Raw genomic sequence first — 17,824 nt, forward strand, 5'->3', positions numbered from 1 at the left:
TGGTAGAACAGTGAAAAGCCCCTGACAGAAAGTGAATTTCTGATGGTTACCACTCTCAAATAGTTTATATTGTTAAATTTTAAAAAGTGGGGAAAACAGCAGCAACACAAATGTAATCTTGGCTTCCCAGTGTGGACCCTTGTGAGTGGTCGACTCCGCCTCCCAGGAGACGTTTTGCTGTTCTGGGTTTTCTTGGATTTACACTTGGTAAACTTGAAATGTTAGTAGTCCTGTTTGTTTGTACCCTAGAGAAATCACTGGGGCTGAGCTTTACTAGATTAAGCCTGCTGATGCACCTGCCAAGGAACACTGACCAGAGGATTTAGTTCGGTGTCCACATCTCTTTCAGGTTCTGTTGAGAGGTCTACAGTTTCATCTTTTTAGAGGATGGCACTCCTTCCAAATCCTGAGAGATTGTGGACATCTCTGCAGCCAGCTCTGACTCTGCAGGTGGCTGCTGTTCTACTTTCTCTGAATTATTTATTGAGTTTTCCATCGAAGACTGGGACTTCTGCTCATCAGAAGCGTCTTCAGCCCCCAGTGCTCCCTCCTTGCTGTCAGCCTGCACCTCGTGCACTTTGGTTCTGTGCTATGGTTGGGCAGAGCTGAGTTGGGTACTGGAGCAGGGCTGGAGTTGCTGCTGTTCTCCTGTTTGGTGAGGGAAGCATCTGCTATGGAGCTCTGGTTGCTGTTATGGTCATTCATGTCCATCATTCCAGGAGAGGGGTTGTTCTCTGGAGTGGTGGCCTCAGAGTCACACTTCTGGTCTTTGCCTTTTTTCTTATTCTTGTTTTTGTTGTTAACCTTTGGCTCTGTCACAGAGGCCCAATTGTAGATTCACAGGGACGTGTTACATACAGTCATCCACGTCTCTCGTTTGTGTACTCTCTCGATAGCCACCCAGATCCTCTTGATATCATCTTTGGCCTGGCTCCTGGTCTCTGCTCAAACTGATCTGCCCAACATGGTTCTGGCTGGGAGAAAGACTGGGAGAGCATGCCCGCTGGGTCCTGCTTGTGCTCCAAGGTGGCCACACTTGAGTCTGCCCTTCTGTGCTCTCTCTCTCTCTCTCTCTCTCTCTCTCTCTCTCTCTCTCTCTCTCACACACACACACACACACACACACACACACACACACACACACACACACACGAAGTCTGATGCTGCTGCATGCCCAGGGCCCAGTGCCCAATTTCTAGTCTTTAAACATGCTAATCTGTGCTTGCTTTACCATCTTTGCATTACTGTACCTTGTTGAGAATCCTCTTCTGCCTGATGCTCTCATAGCTATCTTTTTCCTGTAATTTAGATTGCAACAGAAATGTCTCCTGGAAGCTGCTGTCAACTGAAAGAATTCTCTAAATATTTCCCTCTTTAAAAGTTTCTGGTGTCTTATTAAAGAGTTTTGGACAAACTTCAGATTCTTGGACACTTTTTTTTTTTTTCTGGCTTATCCCATTTTGATCCTTAGCACATTGTTCCCTTTCCACCTTTAACCCTGGGCGTCCTGGTTCTGAGTCATGAGCTCTTTTCAGTCATCTCGAGGATTCCTAAGGGCACTGCAGTTCCGTCAGCCATTCAGACAGTTCTTCAAGGGAATAAGACACCTGCCAATACAACCAGTCAGCAAAGTTTAAAAACTGAATAAATAATGATTCACACAGGTAAGTGTTGCTCATTTCCAAACCATATAAGAATTCCCTCAAAATGGAAGTCAGACACATCTGATGAAATTCTGGGCTCAGTCTCCTTGGCTCCATTGGCATGTTATTGTGGGGAGTGCTGAAGACAGAATCTACTGTGCTCGGTGTGTGTGTGAATGTGAGTGTGCTTAGAAAAGAAACTAGGTTGAAGAATGCAGTGACATAGTACCTGCACTGTGCAGTGCTCTCCTTGGGGACAACATATCCTCATGTATGCTGCTAGAGGTGTGTGGACCTGTGGGATTAGGGATACAAGCAGAGCTACTGTGAGGCTCAGGTGATAGCAACAGAATTTTGGAGAGTCTATTCCCCATCAGTCTGGAGACAGGTTCAATTAAGGCCTCAAAGAGTGCCAAGTAGTGGTTTTGGCAGAGCTTTTGTGGTTCCCACATGACAGTACTTCACTAAGTGGTGGGCACTGGGACCAGACATCATTCCCAAGATGTGAGAACAAACAGCAGATGGCAGCGAAGGAGGCCTGAGCAGGTACACAGGCCAGAGGCATCCAGGGAACTCCAGAAATGATCAAGAGACCTTGCAGGGAAGGTGTGAGTGAAGAGTTGTCCTTGGCATTCAGGTGGGCATAGAAATAATCAAATCTGATTTATCACAGCTCATGAGACCTTAGTACTATTCTCAGGGTGGGGAGGGCAGAAGATACTTGGCTTAGACAAAGTATGTAGATCCTTTAATTAACGAAATATTAATCCATTTAAAAATCTTTACTGAATTAACAGTGAATGTTATTCCGTTTATTAAGTAAGAAGATACTAAAAGGATAATTGCAACTATGTGGGGAATGATACATAGTTTCTGTTTGATGCTCCAGGATCACTTTTCATTTCTCTCCACCTTATTCTGTGCCCTGGAGGCTGAACTGTAGTCAGGCATCGATAGGCTCTTTGGTCCTCTGGCTTTCAGTTGGCTTTGGGAGACACCAGCAGATGAAACAATAGAGGAAATTGAGGTCATTCTGTATTTATTTCAAGGGATCTTCTCCATTCTGCCATTTCCTTCTGCCTGGGTCCTCTCATTGTTCCTCCAGGCCTGTTTGCTAGGGTTGCACTAACAAAATATTAAAATCTGGCTGATTTAAACAACAGAAATTTACTTTCTCATAATTTGGCAGACTGCAAGTCTGATAGTAACTTGTTGGCAGAGTTGTTTTTTTTTCTGAGACCCCTAACCTTGTCTTGTAGATGACTATCTTCTCTCTGTATCCTTACATGGTCTTTCCTCTGTGCATGGGTCTGTGTTTAAATTTCTTATAAGGGCAGCAATCACAATGGATTAGAACCTAACCTAATGACCTTGTTTAACTTAATCTCTTTATTAACCCTATATCCCCAAACAGACTAAGGTGCTAGGGGTTAGGACTTTAACATATGAATTCAGGGGGGACACAATTTAGTCCATAACAGGTGGGCAGAGCTCCTGGCTCTTACTAGCCCAAGGTTATGTGCTGAGCGGTCCTGTTTTCCTAAACCATGCCCGCATTTTTGTAAAATTTATTAACTCTCAACTGCCCCATTTGTGTGTACCATTTGTTTCTTCTGATTGATACATAGATTTCTCAAAATAGTCCATGTTAAATGGGGAACTCATTCTCAAAATTGTTGGAAACTGCTAGGTAAGAACTCAGATTTCACTTTCAAGCATCAAAATTACCAAAGACCTATACTCAGTTTGGAGTGGTGGTGTTGGGGATTGAATCTAAGGCCTCCTGCATAGTAATCACTGCCTCTACCACTGAGCTATGTACACAGCCCCTCTCAACATTTTACTTAAAAGACCACTAGAATTTTCCTTTTTAAAATACATTACATTTTCATGTGGGATGACCACAGTGGATGTCTGTCTCTAACAGAAATAATATGATGTTATTACTCAGCATTATTAAGTCCCCTTCCATTGTCAGATTTCAGGCTTCAAAAGGAGGAACATACACTCCCTTAATCAGATTCCAAAACTCCTTTTGATATTCACCTTTGCTCCCAGAGAACTTTTGCTGCTGGCCCCTCTTCCAGTGCTGGCATTCCTGAGTTGAGAAGTTCTGGTCTGTATACCCACCATTTCTTTCCTTGGGGGAAGCTTGGCTTCCTTCTTTTGTTCTGTACCTATGAGTGAATATCTTATTTCTTTTCTTTCTTTCTTTTAGTGGTCTGGAGATTAACCTACACCCCCATCCTTTTTATATTTTATTTTGAGACAAGGTCTGGCTAAGTTGCAGAGGCTGGCCTGGAACTTGCGGTCCTTAAGTCTCCTGTGGTCAACTTGTTTCCTCAAATGCTCCAAGCTAAAGTTATTGCCTGGTTCGAAATCTTCCCTACCACTAAGCTCTAAAGACATAGATACAGAATGATTGACCTAAAGTAATTAAGACATTTATGCAGGTCCACTATGGGTGCATACACTGCCCAGTGCCTTAGGGCACAGGGGAGAAGAGAGATAAGACTTCTCCCTATTCTTTACGAAGTCAGAGGTGTCAGATGACAAGAGAAGTAACAACCCCATTGTCTAGGGCAACTTACCGATGAAGCACTCAATTGGAGCTGACTTGCTTCCCCCAGTGTACTTTCTTTCTAGGGTTCAAGGTTAAGTGGTAGTATTTACATTTAAATGGCCAATCACATACCCCTCTCTCCCTTAGAAACATTTTAAACTTCTTTAACCGCTTTACTAGTGTGTGCGTGTGTGTGTGTGTGTGTGTGTATGTGTGTGTGTTTTAAATCAGAGGTGAAGAGCTGGTCTCAAGCCACCCACTGGCCAGGGATCGAGGTGATAGTAATACCAGAGTGGCTCGAGGCAGTAAGACCAGACTGCCCGCATTCTTCAAACCACGTGGCCCAACCCGTGCTTCCGAAACAAATTGGCAGACCCGCGCATGCGCCGTCGCCCTCGCAGCGATGTTGGGGGCGGGGCTTACGGTGGACAGAGGGCGCATGCGTTGCGGCTGATTGGGTCGTGTTCCACGGTGGCTGCGGCTTGTCGCGTTACGTGTGGGCAGCTGCGCGGCTCTCTGGTGAGTGGTGACCAGGCTCGATGTCGGGTGGCGGGTGTATGGTCCTGGCTTGGGCTTTTCCGGCGGCCGTGTCCCCGCGCCTTTGGCTTCTGGCTGCCGTGATGGAACCTAAGGGTACGCGCGGCCGCGAACCGGTCCTCTGTCCGGGCGCGCGCTTCATGGTAGGCTTGCTTACCTGCGACCGGAAGTGACGCAGCGGCGCTCGCTCTTCTGGTGTTGCCCTGTTCGGGGGCGTAGAGGGAGTAGCCGGTGTCCCGTTCGCAGGTCTTGGCTCCCGGCCCGGCGGGCCAGCGACCAAGCATCTACTTCACCGAATTCTTTTGAGGTCCGGCGCGCAGGTCCTGCCGCGCCCTGTTTGATCTCTTAAAATACTAGAGAGAGGTCGGTGTGACAGATGTCCGGAGTCTTTTGCATTGATATACCCAAGTTGAAGTAGGCGAAGTAGGGTTGAGCTGTCTGCTTGTATATTCTGTAACCTGCTTTTCTACACAGCGACCGTCTTCACTGCTGTCACTCTGTTCCAAGCTGTCGTCATTTTTCCTGACCATGTCTCAGTATCTTACTGCACTTTCTCCAACCCATTATCACTACAGTAGCCTAACTGGTTTTTAAATTGGGTCACACCATCATCACTGCTTAGAACTCTTCAAAGTCATTTCATTGCCCTTGGAGTAAAGTCCACCCTCAGCTTTCCCAGACCTTGTGTGACCTGACTCTTCTTGCTTACCTCTTCACAGAATTGTGCGTATGTACAAACAACCCTCCCTACCAGGATTCAGCTTACCCTTGGCCACAGAAACTCCAGTGCTTAAGGGAGAGGACAGTGAAGGTAATGTTTTCCCAGATAATTAAGGCTTGCAGTGTATTAGAAAATATTCTGTAAAATTTACACAATGAACGGAGTCCTAATAATCTCTCTTTAACTCAAAGTCAGAAATAAAAAAAACACTCACTGTTTTAGTCTTCTTCCACTTTCCCAAATTCACCAGCTCTTTCCAGCATTAGCAGTTACATATGTTGTCACTCTACTTTTGGCCTCATTAAATTCTGTTCATCTTTCAGATACTGGCTTTATCAGATAGGCCTCATTGACCTTACTCCTACCTCCACAATGTCAATTAGATTTCTCTTATTTTTTTCCTAAAGAGTTCAGTATTCTCTTATGGTAGTTACCATAAGTGCATTTGTATATCCCTCTGTCTATGTATATATAATTTTAAAGATATCTAGCCTTCCCCAAGAGACTAAACTCTGTCTGGACAGAAATTAGTTTGCCTAGTACATTGTTTGATATAATCGACTCTCAGCTATTTGTTGAACATATGATTTATTTCACTTCTGAAACTCTTTAACTTTCCTTTTTTGCGGGGAGAGTGTATTGGGAATTTAACCCAGGGGTGCTTTACCACTAAGTTATCTCCCCAGTCCTTTTTTATTTTTTATTTCCTCAAGATATAGAGTCTTGCTAAGTTGTTGAAGTTGGCCACGAACTTGGTGATCCTCCTGTTGAAGCCTCCCGAGTCAGATTAGTCATGTGCCACTCTGCCTGGCTTTTTTTAACCTTCCGATGAGAACCTTCTGGTTTCCTACCATGACCAGATGCTAGGTGGGTTCTCCACCTCTATCCTATTTCCGATCAAATCCCTTTTTGGCTTTTTTCTTTTTTAAAAAAAATGTGGTCCCCAACCTCAGTTGTTTCACCTGCTTTTCTCAGCATCAACTTCAGGAACCTTTTGTTCTACTACTACTACTCTGAAAATCCCCAGTAGTGAAATTTACCCTAAGGGTCAGCTCATTGCTAGAGGAGGAAATTTTACAGTGTTAGGGAGTGTTGGCAATCCATGGTTTTGGGAGGCCAAAGCTGGTACTCTCAGTATTCATTCTGCATCAGCCCTCTTTTGTTTTCAAATAAGAGATTGTTCCAGAGTTGTGTTGTTTTCCAGCCCCCATCCCAACTTTGTCACCTGACTCAGGAAATGCCCAGATATCCCATCTGATGGGATATTTTTTCTGTGGTTCACTTTAGCTTCTCTCTGCATCTGTAGATATAGGTGCATCAGGAATTACCCTTTTGCCAGAATCAGAGAAAGTGGTATCTTGCTCTCTGTTCCTTTGCACTGTGGACCTTCTACTGCTGCACAATTCATTTAGGTCATCTCTATATCCCCTCCAATGATTAAATTTTCTGTTTTTTTCTTGCCCTCATTTTTCTCTTCCCACTTCCCAACAGATCTCTTATTACTTTGTCACTCCTATTTCCTTCCCACAACCAACCTTCTTAAAGGGATAGTCCACTCCCTTATAGGTACCTTATCTTCTGCTGACTTCATAGCCCACTACAGTCTGGGTTTTGTCCCCACTGTTCCATCGAAACTTCTTTTACTAGATACCCAGTGACCCAATCATGTCCAAATTCACCAGACCCTTTCTTAATTTCCTTATGTGAATGTGCCCTGTCATTTTCCACTTTTAATGATTCCTCCTACCCTTTTTAAAGTTGTTTCCCCAAATTTATTTTTAACCTTGTCTTTGCATTACAATACTATTAATATTTATGTTTGAAATGACCTTTTTTTTTTTTTTTAACTTAAAAATGAATCTGGGCTGGGTTGAAACTCAGTGGTATGGCACTTGCCTAACATGCATGAGACCCTGAGTTCAATCCCACGGACTAGGAAACAAACAAACAAATAGACAAAACCCAAAAAAACTTTTGCATGCATGCAGATAAGAAAAATGAAAATAGAAGTGTTTCTTGTTCAGAAACTTACAAAGACTCTGAACAAGAATCCTGCCCCTTCTGTTGGAAAGGGAGAACAAGCTGAACCTTTCTCCTGAAGATAATCAGAAGGCCTCAAAGTGCTCAGCAACTTTTAACTGTTTCAGTGTTAGCCTCTTTTTACCCTCCAGAATGATGATCTCTGGTACTTGTTAGAGCCTTGAAAACTCTGGGGCAACTTGCTGTGCTGGTGTGTCCTTATTTTTTCCAGACCTTTCCCTTGAGCTCAGATTTGTATCCTGACAGCATCCTGCACCAATATTGGTGACTTCTGAGCTCCTTGCCAGCTCCCCCTAGCCCCTGCTTTTCCCTTCTGCTTCCTCTCTGAGAGTCTCTTTTGTGTGTGTGTGTGACTGAATCGACTGGTTACCCAGACCAAACTTTATACTTTAGACCTATCTGAACCTTACTTCCTCTCAGCAGATATTGAACACCTCCTCTGTGTTAGACCATTGGCCAGGGGTTCAGATCTTAGCTCATCCATAATGTTTCTTGAGCCCTAAACACAAAGCGTTTTTCCCTCTTGTGAGTTCATGTGGCCAGTAATTGACCTGCCTTACTGTGTTGTTACTGGCATGCTTCTTCTCTAGTATGAAGTAAGCCACTTGAGGGCAGATGATGCTAAATTCATGGCAACGTTGTATCTTAGTGCTTGGTCTTTGGGATTGTTTTATTCATGAGGAATGAGTAGGTGGGGTGGGAGGAATTTATGATCATTTCATAAAAGTAAAGTTTCAGAAAACCTTAATTTATTCATAGTTAAAATCAAGTCTGTTTCTTGATGATTTTGCTGCTTTTTAATTTATTTGTTAGATGTTACACAAGTAATAGTGAATATATTCTCTTTCAAGCAGTCCCCAAGTATGTGAATAAAATGTAGGCACTCCCCTTTATTTCTTTCTGTTCCCTTCACTTCCTCCTCCAACTATTGCAGGTTTAGTATGCATCTTTTCAGATCTCTGTGTGCATTCCATATACACAGATGCCCACATGTCTTTCAACATAAATGCACTCATGGTTTTATATCAATGCCACAGAAAATACCTAATGGATACCTTAAACTATTAAAACATGCTATAGTAAGCATCCTTGTACTAGTGTATAAGTAGAGATAGTCTCTGACTTAGAACTTAACATTTTTTAAAAGTTTTTAATGGTATGAAAGTAACATGCATTCAGTTTAATTTTGCTCATTTCCTGTGCAGTATGATCCTTCTCATGAAACTAGGCAGCAGCAGTGAGCTACAGCTCCCAGTCAGCCACATCATCATGAGAATGAACAATTGAGTCATTTGGTGTTCTGTATTTCTCTGGAATAAATACCTAAAACTAGGTAAATGTCATGTGCATAAAAAATTCTGATATATATGCTAATTTATATTCCCACAGTGGTTGCAGGTGGGTCCTCCTCCTTGTTTATATTGGATAGTGCCATGCCTACCAAACCGATAGATGAGAAATTATATTGTTTGATGAAATGGAGTAATTTTTGAGAATATTTTAATTAATCTCTCTGAGAGTCTCATTTGTTGAAAGCTTCTGTGTACTGAATAGATGTTTAGCCTAAAAATTTCTATTGTCAGATTGATATAGAAGTTCTCTCCTTACATCACTGATCCAATAAATTACAGTTGATTGTGCTACTCTAATATAAATAATTTGTGCCATAGCACAATGAAAATGTTAACAGGAAAGAAAGCAACCAAACCACTTCACTGTTGAGAGTTCACAGTGTCTCTCAGGACTGTGTTGCTGGCATTCGCAGCTGGCTCCCCAGGTATTCTTGTTGATGATACTGAATTTTTTTGCTTTTGGTTAATTTTTCTTATTTATTATCAGAAATATGTAATTGGTACCATTTTGGGAAATTATTACTTAGAAACTTAAATTCATATGAAAGGTTATTACTTGATACTTTAAGAAATCAGTGTGTTAATTATAACAATGTTTAAGAAATGATATAGTGATCAATTCTGTATGATCAAGTGGCTCATCATATTTTTTCTATCCTTTTAGATAGTCTGTGGAGGATGCCAAATGAAGCAGTCTCTCACTCAAGTCAAACTCAAGAGCAAGACTGTTTACAAAGACAACACATAAGTACTAATGAAGAATCACCAACTGAACAGAAAAATGGTGGGGATGCAGAGAAAGAGGAGCACCTCCCTTCTCCTTCTTCCAACTATGGGCCCTCTACTTCTACTGAGGGCTGTACATCGGCAGCTGCAAGGAGAGGTCCAGCCCTGCTGCACATTGATAGGCATCAGATCCCGGCGGTGGAGCCCAGTGCACAGGCTCTGGAACTTCAGGGCCTGGGTGTTGATGTCTATGACCAGGCTGTGCTGGAGCAGGGTGTGCTTCAGCAGGTAGATAGTGCCATCCTTGAGGCCAACCGTGTAGCACAGCTCATAGATGCTGAGAAGGAATATCATTCAGTCCTGGATGACCTCACGTGAGTGTGGCCTATTTCTTTTTTCATTTTGTTTTTAAACATGGCAGGGAAATCCAGGTAATAGCTATAATATTCCACAAATGTAGGAGATGTATAAAACCTGTTTTTCCAGGAAACAGCATCAGTAAGGGCAACCCTCCACTTTGACTTTGATCCTTACCCCTCTCCTCAGGAGCAGTGTTGCACATAGTAGTCAGGTGTTCAACCCAGCCAGCAAAGTCCTGTCTTGTGCATACTGTCCTAAAGAGGTACTATTTAGGTCTCATTACCATGTGCTATGTGGTCTTAGAAGAAGCATGGCAGAATTTGGGCATTTTCCTATTTGAGATACCAGAAATATACTGCCCCTTTATCACAACACTAGTTTCTTTCCAGTTTGCTGTCCCCAGATTGAGTGTTCAGTACCTTGACAATTTTTTTCAGATTTACATTTCTAGAAATAGCAACTCCCTTCCCTTTCCTTTCTTCTGTCCTACTTTTGACTCTATGAGGAAAGATGAAGCATGGAGACTTCATTTGTATCACAGAGGAGAGACTGACATGGGCTCAGCTGAGCATAGTGTATTGGTGGAGAAGACAGGGCCTGGGCCACTCTGTGGGATGAGGACAGGAGTGGGGAAGTTGTGGAAAGTTGAGCTTATTCATCGTTGCCATTGGACAGTGTTCTGTGCAGGTCAGGCAAACAAGAAAGAAACTGACCTCTGGACTGGCTAGAGGAATGAGTTAGTCTTGGGGTAGCTGGGGAGGGAGGGTGTGGAATCTGTGTCATCTGATTGGGGAGGCTATGGTATTGGTATTGTTGACACTTTAAGGACATATCTGCTGACAGTTCCCTGGTGTGTTCTTTGGCCTCTTTCTTTTTTGTTTTAATTTAAATTACCTTTTTTGGGGGGCCTTTTGAGTAGGGGATGCGTTTGCATAGTTGTTAGTGACCTTGAGTGTTGAGGACCTCAGCTCCTTATAATGACATACCTTTTACATTTGACCTTGAAAATGTGTCCACTTCCTATAGAGATTACAGACAGAGGAAAATGCTGTGGAGTCTCAAGGCAGGGTGACACTATGGCAGGTGATGTGGTACCTTAGGTGGCATTATTTTTCGTGAAATTCACAAAGGACACAAACAGCAAATTGTGCAAGTATCCAGAAGATTGAATTTGTGTTTTGAAAATTGGAAGCTACAATTTTATAGTAACTGTTTTAGGAATAATTTATTTTCGTTTTTTTTCCACACCCCAAAGCTTAATGCTACACTAAATGAGTCTTCCAGTTGTGCAAAAGAAAAATATTATCACAGATTGATGATTTAATATAAGAAAATGTTTAGGAACTTTTTGGACTTTCAAACTTTGGGAGGCTTCCATAATGGGCTTTAAAAACCTGTGTATGCATTTCTTCATATAAAAGGGAAACATACTGCATCTTGTCCTAGCAGTGTCTTGATTAAAGTAGACTCTTAAAAATGGTTGTAGAAGGAATGAGTCAATTTAAAAATGGAAATGAGCTATTTAAACCAGGAAAAGAAAAGAAAACCACTAGTAGTTATCTTAAACCTCTAGTCTGTTTGTAGCCTGTAAGAATGTGAACTCTGTTTTAGTTTCTTTTTAGTTTGTAAGAAGTAGAAGAGACATGTTTCTAGTATTTGTCTTTATATTATATGATATAAAAATGTTGCCATAGAGGAAAATAGATAATTTATCTTATTTTTCAGGTCATGTACAACATCCCTAAGGCAAATCAATAAAATTATTGAACAGCTTAGCCCTCAAGCTGCCACCAACAGAGACATCAACAGGAAACTAGATTCTGTAAAACGACAGAAGTATAATAAGGTGATTCCAAATAATGCATAAAATATTACATTTTTGAAAAAGTCATCATGTAAGCCTATTTAATAATTTAGGACATATTCTGGGAAGTATTTATAAGATATAAAGCAACTATTTTTCTTTGTAGAGAAGTTTTGAGTCATTTTTATATGTTTAAGCTGTTTCCCTTTTACATCCTTAGTTATAAAGTATTTTTTAAAAACCTGTACATATAGACACACACATATATACACTATATGTGCCTTGCATACATGATTGAGAGTAGCTCCTATGTAACTTTCTGTGCCACTCCACTCTGTTCATTTAAAGTCTTTCTACTGTGACAATTTTCCTTTACCAGCTTTTGCTCTTGTCAGGTATGCTGGTCTCTCACTTAAATCTTGTTTCATGTGGACTTTGTTTTTTGTTTAGTTCTTGGTAACACTGATTGACTTCACCCCTGCACTATGCTTTTGCTTCTTGTTCTGAGAGGCTGGTTCTTCATCCTTAGATATCACATTCAGCACCCAGTTGCATAAGGTTGGAGAACTTAAGGGTTGAAAGATATGTTATGTAGGATGTTGTTTTTATGAGGTTGGAAACATTATTTTTTTTCTTTCTTTTTTTTTAAGGATTTATGTATACCTTTATGCAGGAGCTAGGAATGACTAGTTTTGTTTATTTCATTTCTGCCATCCAAAATGACTGATAGCCTTGTGCTTAGAGTTAATCATTTGCGGCTGGTGGAGTCCTCATGTTTTTAAGTTCTACTTGTGGGGGCATACAGACTCATTTCATGTGACCCTCCTTTTAATTTCCACCCACCAGCTGATTATCTTCACCACCTTTTCTCTCATTTCTGGAATCACAGCCCACATCAGAGCTAATAGTTTTTTAATGACAACTGGATCCCCCCAAATCAAAGAGGGGCCATCTGACCTCTTGTGGGAACATGCAAACTGATGTATGTGCAGAGACCTTTGAGCTTCTTGGGCTTCTTATGGACTGGGATTTCAAGGATGGAGATGATCAAACTTTAGGCCACTTTAGAGCCTTGTCTAACTTAATTATGTTTTCCTGTCTTTCTTTATCAGCTTCTTTTTTGGTGGGGGTGGTAGGGTACTGGGAATTGAACTCACACTCAACCACTGAGCCACATCCCCAGCCCTATATTGTATTTTTTTAGAGACAGGGGCTCACTGAGTTGCTTAGTGCCTTGCTTTTTGCTGAGGCTGGCTTTGAACTCGAGATCCTCCTGCCTCGGCCTCCCAAGCTGCTGAGATTATAGGCTTACACCACTGCACTCAGCTTCTTTATCAGCTTTTTGATGTTTAGAGATAAACTATTCAAAGAGAAAATGTTTTAAGTGGTATTTTGCTGAGAGAAAAACTAAGAAAAAAAATGTAAGTCATTGCAGTATACTATTTATGTTCAGGTTTCCTTCTTGCTCCACACTCTTATTTAGAGTTGAAATATTCTTTTATTTTTTTTTTTCAGTGGTGCTAGGGTTTGAACCAGGTTCTCATGCATGCTAGACAAAGGCTCTACCACTGTTGGAGTTGAAACATTCTTTTCCTTGTAAAAACGATGCAAGTACTCCAGGCCCAGTTAATTGGGAAACTGTAGGAAGACCACAGTATGACTTCTGATGATGAAGACGACAAGACAGGAATCTAGGGCAGGCAGGGTAAAGATGCATGGCAAAATGTATTTGCCATTGAGTTTTATGATTGGGTAGGACACTGTAAAGGATGTCATAAATACGGTGGGTTATCAAAGAGGAGTGACTTTTTAAAAACTATTTGAACATTGTGTTTTTTATTTCTTATCCTTATGTCCAGTTGCCTTCCATAGCCCGTTGGCTGCTCAGATCAGAGGCACAGAGAAGTTTAATGATGTATCCAGTATTTAAGGGGATGGGCAGGGAGGGCAATTCCACCCTGTCGGTTGGTACATGTGATTTAAGTGCCCAGGGATGTGGAAAACTGTATGCCACACAGTGAGGAGGGCCTGTGGGGCAGGAATGTCTACACAACAAGATTGTTTCAAGGTTAACTTGCTGTAGGAAAGTGGTAGGTTGTTCAAATAAGGTTCTGTTAGTAATAGTAATGTAAAATTTATTTTACTCTTGATTCAAGTTTTAAAATTTCATGGTGCTGCTTTTTTTAACAATAAACCACGGCATCGCCGTGTTCTGTATTTGGTATTTACCTTTCAAGGAACAACAACTAAAGAAGATCACTGCAAAACAGAAACGTCTGCAGGCCATCCTTGGAGGAATGGAGGTAAGAGTGGAACTGGATCATGTCAGCCTGGAGGAAGAGGATGCAGGTGAGCACACTGGGAGAAGTTTCTTTGTGTTCTTGAATTAATACCTGTTTAGTGTTTGCCTGGGCTTTGAGAAAAATACCTTTCTTTGTCTTAGTGTTATACTGGATCTAGGAATATTTTATCCTCTACGCTTGCAGACCCAAACCTCTTCAGTCAGAAGGGGCTCTTAGAGAATTAAAATAATTTTTTTTTAAAGGCGGGGTGCTTCACCACTGAGCTATTTTTCTATTTTTTATTTTGGGCCAGGGTCTTGCTAAGTTGCTGAGGGTCTCACTAAATTGCTGAGACTGACTTTGAACTTGGGATCCTCCTGCCTCAGCCTCCCAAGTCATGGGGATTATAGGGCTGTGCTACTGTGCCCAGCTCGAAAGTAAATTTTTAACTTAATTCTCCGCAGGCTGCTGATAGACATTTAGTATTACATTTAATAAACTGGAGATTCTAAACATTTGATAAAGACAGTAGCATTTTGATTGAAATACATTTTGGAAGCCCAGTATCATCAATCAGGACCTGTATAATTGCTCTCACATCTCTTTAAGGATCGTATTTGGCCATTTTTCCAAGCATCCATTCTGTTGCATAAGAAAAGACATTCAGGTTATACCATAACCATATTTCATTAAGTTACTGCTTTGGATTATTGGTTTTTGGAAAACATTTTTGGAAAATGCATAAGCTCTGGAACTAAATATCTTTGCTGTGTTGTGTGTATGTGTGTGTGTGTGTGTGTGTGTGTGTGTGTGTAGAAATTGTTAGTTGCCGCTCAGTCACTTCACTGCTTGAAATTTAAATTAAGGTTTCTTAGTATAAGCTCTTCAAGCAAATATTTTCTAGTAGCTCCAGTTTATTCACTAAGACAGTAGTGTTGTTATGAAGAACTTGTCAATAAGTGATTGAAAAAATATTAGATGTACATTTCAAAGTTCAGTCTTACAAGATTCATTAGTCTTAGGACCAGTGCTTTCTGCTGCTGTGGTACTGTATTTCTCATTGGTAGAGGACATTTGTTCCTGTCTAGCTGTCAAAAATCTAGTTGTCAAAATATTGCTATTTTGATAAAACTTTGCCCAGGGTTAATAGATACCTCCTCAAACCTAAAAGCGTCTTTTCACTCTTGCTTCTCTCTGTTGTTTGATAGCAGCTGATACTTCTGTGCCATCTGGGATCCCTCTCTCTTCTGGTTTTCCTTTCTGCCCTCTGATTACTTCTGTTGAGTTGTTTGGGCCAGCTTTTCTGGTGTTATTTTAAATGCTGTTGTTTCTCAGAATTTTTTTTTTTTTTTGAGCCCTTTTCTTGTTCAGCTTCTCCCTAAATCTCATCTACTCGCGTGGTTTTGCAGCCACTTACTATCTTACAAATGTGTTGCCCTCATTTTTTGATTTCCTGATTCCTATGATAGCTCTCCATCTGGGCACCAGCCATTACTTGAGACTGTGGTCTCTCTTACCATTCTCTTTCCTCCACTCTGCTGAGTCAGTAGAGCAGAGGACCTGAGACTACAGGCTTTGGGGGCTCAGCTCTGCATTGCCAGGTGGAACTTGGCTGTGTTCTTTACCCAAGTCTATCTGAACCAGTGCAGTAGGGGGCTACTTCCCTGAGACTTTCTTTCCACAGCTCTCCACATGGTGATTTTAAGAATTACCTGATAGTCCTTTCTTAGAAATAAATGGATGAGAACAGATTACAAACAAGAGGAGACTTTGTCTTTGCCCAGAGGATGATCTGGAGGGTGACCTTTCCTATTCAGCATTGTACTGGAAGTATAGGAATTGAAGAAAGGAAATACAAAGTGCAAGGATGACAAAGAAGAAATAAAACCATCATTATTCATAGAACATATGATTGCTTATGTGGAAAATTCAGAAGAATTGATGTGTTTAGCAATATCACTGAATACAGGGTCAATATATAAAAATTTATCATTTTTATATGCCAATAAAAACAAAAAATAAAACTCAATAAAGATGCCAGTTGTATTGAAAATCAAATACCTAGAAAGAAATCTTAGCAAAAAATGTGGTTTTCTCAAAGACCATATGTTCTCTCTGATATGCAGATGTTAACTCACAATAAGGGGGTTGGGTAGGGAAAAATAGAAGTACATTGGATTAGACAAAGGAGAATTAAGGGAAGGCAGGTAAAATGGGAATAGGAAAGATAGAATAGACTGAATCAGACATAACCTTCCTGTATTCATCTATGAATACACAACCAATGTAATTCTACATCATGTACAACCAGAAAAACAAGAAGTTCTACTCCATGTATGTATAATATGTCAAAATACACACATAAATATATATACTGTCCAGTATATATAACTAAAAAGAAAAAGAAAAAAATGTGGTTTTCTACAGTGTTTCCTACATAAAAACTACAAAAGACCACTGAAAAATTAAAGAAGACTTAAGTAATGGAGATATACTGTTTTTGTGGATTGGCAAATACAGTGTTGTAGAGATGTCATTTCTCCTAACTAGCTGCAGTTCCAGTGCAGTCCCAGTGCAGTCCCAATATACATTTCAGGTTTTTGTTTTGTTTTAAAGCAAAGGGCATGAGGGGAGGAAGTGTAGGTTGAGGTTAGAGGTCATTAACAATTCAGTTCTAAAATTTGTATAAAGTTGTGTTGGGCTAAGAATAGCCAAGGCAATCCTGAAGAACAAATGTCAAGAACTATCACATAGCTGTAGTAATTAAGTCAGTGTAGTGTTGACACAAGGATACACAAACCAATAGAGGGTCCAACAAACAGGCCCACCCACATAATATCACTTGTTTTATGGCAAAGCTGGTAGGCAATACTGTTGAGAAGAATTAGCTTTTCAATCAATGGTGCTGGGTTGATCCACATAAAAATAAAAGGAATCTTGACCTGTTTCACTGTGCACAAAGATAAATTCTGAGCAGATGATAGATCTGGATGTTGATGCTAAAACAAAGTATTTAGAACATTCCGTAGGGCAAACATTTTCATGATTGTGGCATAAGTAAAGACTTAAACAGGATACAGAAATGCTTTCTGTAAGGGAAAAGATTTATTAAATGGCCAGTATAAAAACTAAGAACTTCCGTTTGGCATAGAATTTAGGGAGTGCAAGGGAATGCTGCAGAGTGGGAGAAGATATTTGCAGAACATGAATGACATATAAGACTTGAATCTAGAATGTATAAAGAACTAGAAATTTTTATTTTTGAAATGCAGATGGATTAAGAGAAAAATGGATAGAAGACTGGAACATTTTGTGCATAAAAGAGACTGTCCAAAAGATCAATAAATCTATGAAAGGAACTTTGTTTCATTAGTCATCAGGGAAATTGCAAATTACAGCCACGATGTGGTACCACTACACACTTGTCAGAATAGCCACAAAGGAATGGCAAGAATATGGACCAGTTGGAACTTTGAAACTTTGCAAGTCTGTTTGGCAATCTGTTTGTTTTCTACTAAAGCTGAATATACTCAAAGAATTATATATGTTTATTGCTAAAGGATGTATATGAGAATATTCATAGCAACATTATACCTAGCAGCTCAAATCTAGAAACCACCCAAGTACATTAACAGTGGAATGGAAAAATTGTAGTATGTAGCCTTATAGAATATTGGCAGCAGTGAGAGTTAATAAACAGTAACTTCATTCAATAAGTCAGTGGATTTTGCAAGTAGAAGAAGGCAGTTACAGGAGCACAAACTTTCCATTTACATCCCTTGACCAGAGTCAGCCC

General features: G+C 40.6%; 1 protein-coding gene and 1 pseudogene across 6 annotated transcripts in view; one reads left to right on the plus strand and one right to left on the minus strand.

The window, feature by feature from the left end:
- Positions 1-354: 354 nt before the first annotated feature.
- LOC306659607 (B-cell CLL/lymphoma 7 protein family member A-like) lies at positions 355-966 on the minus strand (annotated as a pseudogene). Its single transcript has one exon. The product of its transcript is annotated as a B-cell CLL/lymphoma 7 protein family member A-like (transcript).
- Positions 967-4,619: 3,653 nt separating this feature from the next.
- Positions 4,620-17,824, plus strand: part of ERCC6 (ERCC excision repair 6, chromatin remodeling factor) — an 80,103-nt gene continuing 66,898 nt past the window's right edge. The window contains exons 1-5 of one of the 5 annotated variants that reach the window (XM_079136452.1): positions 4,620-4,725; positions 5,463-5,554; positions 9,521-9,956; positions 11,668-11,788; positions 13,984-14,095. In XM_079136452.1, the coding sequence (XP_078992578.1) occupies positions 5,473-5,554; positions 9,521-9,956; positions 11,668-11,788; positions 13,984-14,095 (751 nt within the window). In that variant the 5' untranslated portion in view covers positions 4,620-4,725; positions 5,463-5,472. Of the gene's footprint in view, positions 4,726-4,953; positions 5,107-5,462; positions 5,555-8,709; positions 8,838-9,174; positions 9,282-9,520; positions 9,957-11,667; positions 11,789-13,983; positions 14,096-17,824 lie in introns of those variants that run through there. The other 4 variants (XM_079136453.1, XM_079136454.1, XM_079136455.1 and 1 more) reach the window with 4 other exon arrangements.

This window comes from Sciurus vulgaris (assembly GCF_902686455.1).
Source record: "Sciurus vulgaris genome assembly, chromosome: 4".
NCBI classification, from domain to species: domain Eukaryota; kingdom Metazoa; phylum Chordata; class Mammalia; order Rodentia; family Sciuridae; genus Sciurus; species Sciurus vulgaris.